General features: G+C 29.6%; 1 protein-coding gene across 1 annotated transcript in view; it reads right to left on the bottom strand.

Moving 5' to 3' along the window:
• The window catches only part of LOC106473209 (SWI/SNF-related matrix-associated actin-dependent regulator of chromatin subfamily E member 1-like), a gene marked incomplete at its 5' end in the record, with an annotated part of 46,089 nt that overhangs the window by 11,527 nt on the left and 27,704 nt on the right, over nucleotides 1–6,858 (bottom strand). Inside the window, 2 exons of the mRNA XM_013933892.1 lie at nucleotides 1,585–1,754; nucleotides 2,668–2,734. Of these exons, the coding sequence (XP_013789346.1) occupies nucleotides 1,585–1,754; nucleotides 2,668–2,734 (237 nt within the window). The remainder of the gene's footprint in view (nucleotides 1–1,584; nucleotides 1,755–2,667; nucleotides 2,735–6,858) is intronic.

Here is a 6,858-nt window from a genome sequence, read left to right as displayed (position 1 = left end):
GACATATATTTATTGCAAAATCAAACTCCTTCGCCGAATATAAACAAACCGCGCTATTGCATAAACGCTTATCTATGCCATGGAACACCAAAATCCGATAAACAATTTTAAAAAATGTGTTTCTCCGGAAGAAAACCGGAGGTTTTCAGGATTTTTTAGAAATATCCGGATTTTCGGACACATCCGGAAGACTTTCATTACTACTATTAAAGCAACAGTTGCAGTGCAAACAAAAAATATTTGCAGTTGTAGTCATAAGAATTCAAATGAGTTACTCCTTCACTTCTTGTCCAGTATAAATTAGTTCACTTATTGCAAGCCCAATGACTGTTTTTGATGTAATAAACTAACAGCTTCAATATTATAAAAATAAAATAGTACAAAGTTATTCTTCAAACAATAAATATTATTTGGTTTGAGAAACTTGTTTAAGGGTTAAAATGTTATGAAAATTAGAAAGAATATCAGAGACAAACATTTTACTCACTTCATCAAACAACATAAACAAAAATGAAAAACTAGTTACAGATTATAAACCAAAGAGTAATATAAAAATAAGCCTTGAGATTTTTATTACAAGAGCTCAACTGCTTTCAAAAATTATATTTTTTTTTATTCACAAAACTAAAACAACCATTTAATCTCTAGGTGTTTTACAATTCATAAATTTCATCGTAATTAGAATTACTAAATCTGATATAATTTCAGAAGAATGAGTTACCAGGACTTCATAACTAATGATGTCAATATGTTAAATTACAGAATATAGAGTATGTAGAAGTTCTATACACTGGTTTCCTATACTCAAATTTGAATTATAATCTACAATCTGATACCAAACTTATTGACATACATTCATAAAATAGTAGTTCAATAAAATTTTGAATGCAACTCAACAAATGCGATGACATGGCCTCTGACCAGTGTCAGTAGGGTTAAAACAAAAACCATATCTTCAGACAAAACCTTTTTATTAATATTTCAACTAGTAGCCTGTTTCAAGAGCGTGCAGTATACACATATAATTGAGTGTCTCTGCTACAAAAAAGGGTACTATCTCAAATGCTAGGCACAAACAAATTTTTTTGGAGATGTATATTAAGCTTTTTGTTTTAACATTAGCTCAACTCTCCAGTTAATGTTTCAGACTTTTAACATGTCTAATGTGTATGTCTATCAAATCTACCATGTAAGTCAATATTACAAACATACAAAAGTAAAAGCTTTGCTTGATAGACTTTAGAGATAGATGGCGTACTGATCCTTAAAAATATAAAGATGATATCCAGAAAACATTTATTTCACAAAATGAAACTTAAATAACAAAAACTTGTACCTGGTGCATGGTCAAAAACATAAAGATATTATTCAGAAGACATTTACTTTACAAAATGAAACTTAATAACAAAAACTTATACCTGGTGCATGGCCAAAAACATAAAGATAGCATTCAGAAGACATTTACTTTACAAAATGAAACTTAAATAACAAAAACTTGTACCTGATGCATGGTTAAAAATATAAAGACAGTATTCAGAAAACATTTATTTTACAAAATGAAACATAACTAACTAAAACTTGTACCTGGTGCATAGTTAAAGACTGAACTTGTCGTTTCAAAACACTCATTCGAGCTGTTGTGACAACTGATCGAACATCTGGAACAACTGTATCTCCAAATATATCATTAATTAAACGATGATTTCTCAAATATCGAGCTGCAGCCACATGCTTCACTGAAAATTCGTCACTAGCTATTAAAAACAAAAACAACTTTTTTACAAGATGATAAGTAATAAGTTAACTGATGCATAATGTTTTTTTAGCTTAGATTACACACCTAAGTGAAACATTGAATCAACAAGTTTAAAACTTGATAATATGTTCATTAAATAGAAAAATCATCTAGCCACAAATTTAATAGCTTTCAATAATAATTCCCTGAAAATTTTTTCTAAAAACAACATCCAGGTTCTGTGTTGTATTTCATATATTATGAAAAGAACAATAAATGTTCTACCAATATATCACTAAGCTAAACTTTTATCATTTTGTTGTAATCTCTAAGTGAGTCTGCTGAACCGGAAGTCACATTGCTTATGCAGCTGAAAAGAATGGAAAAGGAGCTTTTGTTACATGTTTAACTGCTAGCTTATGACTTCTCAAAACTGAGATATATGCAATTACAGGACACTATGACAAACTGAGATTGAGAAACGGTGACTGGTTAAAATCGATAAAACTACATTGGTATTGAAGTTGCAAAGTCCAAAACTTTTTACCAAGGGAGCTACGAGTGTTGTATTACGTTAAAAAAATTCACAAACACTAATGTTTTCATTTGGAGCCTGCTGAAGTCAATCCAAAATTAAAATTTGAATTTAAAAAAATGTGTATGCATAAAAGTAAATACGTAAAACTTTTTTTTTCATGAATAAATTTTAATTCTGAAGTATTAAAAAAGTTTGAAAGAACAACAAGAAGTTTAGTTTCTATAAAGGACAATTTTTCTCTTGGAAAGGATAACTTAGGCTTACCTTTGTCCAAGTTATTCAACCTCATACATATTTCAGAAACATAGTAAATGTATAAGTATATTATTTATAAATAATTTTGCTGCAGAAAATTATTTCACCAAAAACCTTAAAAAAACTAATCTATACACACCAGCATCATCATCTTCTGCAGGCTGTATATAAATCTTTTTATCAGTTTTCTGGAGTGGTATAAGTGTCTAAAAAAAATAGAAACGAGTTAGAAAGCTTAATCTATCATTCTTAAAACATATTTTACTTCTATATGATAATCTGTACACAACCTTTATCAATATTCTATAGAATAAATCCCACTAGTATATAAAATAGTCCTAACAATTACTTCCTTTATAGCTGAGGTTCATTAACAGCTAATTTGAAGGAATCAGTCTTGTACTTTAGTGTCTGATGTAAACTATGTTAGCACTAAAGATTATTACTTTCTAAAATAATCCTTTTTATATTTGTATTCCTAATAAAATAGCAACACACATTTCTTTCACATAAATTAATGCATTTACAAATACATTACCTAAGAGTATATAAAACAATATTTGTTTGTGCCTAAAGCTACCATACAGATTCCTTTCAATATTTTTTGTAAGAAAAAAACAAAACAAAAACAATCATGTGATTGTTAATAACAGCATAAGATTTCTTTTTAAACATGAATTTAATATTTCATGGTTATTTACTTTCAACTTTCAAATGAAACTTTGAATGAAAAACAAATGATGCGTTAGTTTTGAAAGAGAGTTTCATTTCACTTTCAAAGAAGTACTAAGTGCAATGTGAGGTAATTTAGCATACACAACTTAAATATATAGAGAACCAGCCAAAAGATTTAAGATTTACAATTAACATCTGTACATTGAAACTAAACAATATGGTTGCTAATTCTTAATAGAAGCTTCACTTTTTGTCTATAAATATATTTTCAAAATGTAGTTTTATTTGTAGAAATAAAAAAAAACCGTTGGTTTTGTTTGTTTAGATTCTCTTAAAGTTCACTTAAAAGTGAAAAAAACTATTTTCTGTTTGTACTTGGATTTTGTCTTGACTAATTTTTTACCACTGTATAGTTTTCAAATAAAAATGAACAAGACCAAGAAAAAAGTCCAGTTTAACCTCACCTACTGGTAAAAAGTTAATTTTGCCTTAATCTGACATAAGCCAAGGAAGAAAAAAACACTGGCTTAACTGTATAATATTACAATGGTACAGTTTTCAGATAAAAAGAACTAAATATTGTCTATTTACGATTCTTTAAACCCTCCTCCAATTTTAAAATTTCAAGCAACTTCTTTTGTTTTATAGTTAACGTGACAAAATGTAGTTTAAATAAAATATCTATTTATATATGTGTGTGTACATACTGTATTACTTATTATATTGATAATCTAACTTTATTTACATAAAACAAGTGATCTAATGAAAAACTTGATCATTTAAAATCCAAGGAAGGTTTCAGTTTGGATAGTAAAAAATCTAGTGTTTATAAGTTTTATCTGTATGGTTTTATAATTACAATACCCACTGATTTGACAAAGAATCACACAGTTGTTGACATGAGCAGCAACTGCCTAGTTCTGAGTAACACTTCAGGAGAAAGTCATGAAGGACTAATAATAATCTACAAAAGTAGCTCGTGTGGTAAGTATAAAATATATCTAATAAGACACATAGTTTCATTGTTAAGGATCATGAGCACAGAATAAAAATAACATGTTGCCATACCAAACTTTTTTAAATTGTTAATAAGTTTCATTTAATATCTATATAAATATAATAGTACTGTCTGTTTTATGTCCATGTAACTACTTCACAGGGTGTGGATGGATCTTCACCAAATTTGGTATAGAGGTTTATTGTGTCCATGGGGAGATAAATACATATTTTCAGTTTCACATTTGGCAGTTTTTATGGGTATTTTGCATTTTTTTTACCACTACTTTGCTCCCTGCAGATGGATCTTCACCAAATTTGGCATGAAGGTTTGTTGGGTCCATGTATAGATACATGCGAAGTTGCAGTTTCACAATTTATGTTTTGCAGTTTTTATGGGCAATTTTGCATTTTTTACAATTACATAAAAGGGAAGCAACTTTTCATGTCCTAAGATAACCTTTCATTAATAATGAATTTACATAACTTCCATTCAGGAAACGGGTACTCCAGCTAGTATATAATAAGTTTTAAACCAGTTTTATGTTTAATTCTATACATATTTTTTTACACTTCTTTTCAGTGATTTTCTCTATCTATTCAAGCAATTACTTAGGCCAACAAGATCTAATTCAAGTATGGTCTAACGAACAGGAGCCTTGTCGGCAAAACAAAACTCAATACATATCTATGGGGTTTTGATGTCCATTAGAAGAGGCCTAATGATATTTTTTGGTTTGCTGACCCAAACTGTGCTGATGAGCCTTGAAAAGGCAAAACTGCAGTACACAGCAGAAGGTACAGCTAATCGAAGAATGCATTAGGCCTCTACATCACAGATTCTCTTTCAATTTCACCTCTTGTGAAAGACAAAACACATATATACATAAAACCCAATACAACTGAGTGCAAAACTATTAAAGCCTACCTTTATCCTATTACACAAAAAACATTTATTTTCCTAATATATTGCAACATCATCATAATTGAAATGATGTATAAAATGCTAAAGGAAGCTGTTCACAAGCTTTAACAAATCATGACTGTAATTATGGTGGAAGTTGTTTAAAACATCTTTTCTTCTAACAACGTATCACCAAACTAAGCAATTATCACATTGTTCTGTTCTCTCTGCAAGTCTCCTCTAAACTGGAAACTAGATCAGCTTTAAATATGCAGTTGAAAAGATCTTTCACTACATGCTTAAATCCCTGGCTAATGACTTCTCAAAGAGGAGGTATAGGCAGTTATATATCATACTATGATAACTGGAGTTGATAGACAGTTCTTGGCTAAAATTGATAAATCTACATTTGTATTAAAGTTACAAAGTTCAATTTAGTTAGTTTGTTCAAAACTATTTCAAGCTTCATCTTATGGGATTATGAGTGGTATACTATGTTCAGGCAATTTGTAAACACTAATGTTTTTGTTCAGAGAGCCCTTAAAATGACAAAACAAAACCAAAATCTGTGATTTTTAAAAATTATCAAATATAATTTTATTGAATAAGTTTCGACTCTAAATTATTTTTAAAATGCGAGAAAGAACAACTCTAAGTTTATTTTTTATAACTTTTTAAGTTGAATAATGCTATTTTCCATGAGTTCAAGATGCATCAATCTGAGCACCATGTAGTTAAAATGGGCTTTCAGAATATTTTATTACAAAACGTTTTTAACAGAAACAAATGTATTCAAAAATATTCTTTCAAAGCAGTCTTTTAGAAAAAAAAAATTACATACATTGAGAGGTTTTTGTACCATTTTTATGAATTTTTCTTTTAATATTTCAAGTATTTTATTTGTTTGTTGGTTTTTATTAAGCACAAAACTACATAATGGGCTATCTGTCCACTGTATGTATCAAAAACCCATATTCTACTGAGATTAACTTTTTTATTTGTTTTTTTTTCACCTTCTATTATCTTAATATTTCTGACACAAAAACAAAACAAATTATAACCATTCTTTATTCTTAACATCTATGTATTAGGTTGTCAAGAAATTTATGTCGCATTTTGGAACACTTTCATTAACTACCCCTCAAAAAATGTACATCACGTATAATAGTTCAACGAACTGCCTAAACGTCATGTTAGTGTAGCCTATATAATGTGTAAAGTTTAGTACATTCTAATCCCTTATAATGATGGCACAAGACGAGACACACATTCGGCATGTAATGCTGTTTGAATACAAGAAGGGAAACAATGCCTCTGCAGCCACTAAGAATATCAAAGAAGTTTATGGAAATGTTTTAATCGTTCGTAAGTGTCAATGATGGTTCAGCATATTTCATTCAGGTGACTACAGCCTTAAAAAACTGTGATGGCAGGGGCCAACATGTTGGAATTGATATTGACACTGAAGATGCTTGTTGAGTCTAACCCAAGGCAACACACTCGTGAAATGGCCCTGAAATTGCATGTCTTTCATGAAACAATACATAAACATCTAAGGAATATGGGAAAACTCCATAAAGGTGTTGGGTGCCTCACAAATTTTCTGATGATTATCATTTCCAACATGTGAACATTACTTCATCTCTTCTGGCATGTAATGCGTGTGAACCATTTTTGGACAGAATTGTCACTGGTGATGAAAATTGGATTCTCTATGCAAATATTAAATGTCAAAAACAATGGCTCAGTCCTAAA

Source organism: Limulus polyphemus, unplaced genomic scaffold (assembly GCF_000517525.1).
Source record: "Limulus polyphemus unplaced genomic scaffold, Limulus_polyphemus-2.1.2 Scaffold5973, whole genome shotgun sequence".
Taxonomy (NCBI): domain Eukaryota; kingdom Metazoa; phylum Arthropoda; class Merostomata; order Xiphosura; family Limulidae; genus Limulus; species Limulus polyphemus.
Note: the sequence above shows the minus strand (reverse complement) of the source record. Positions and strands in the feature narration are given on the sequence as shown.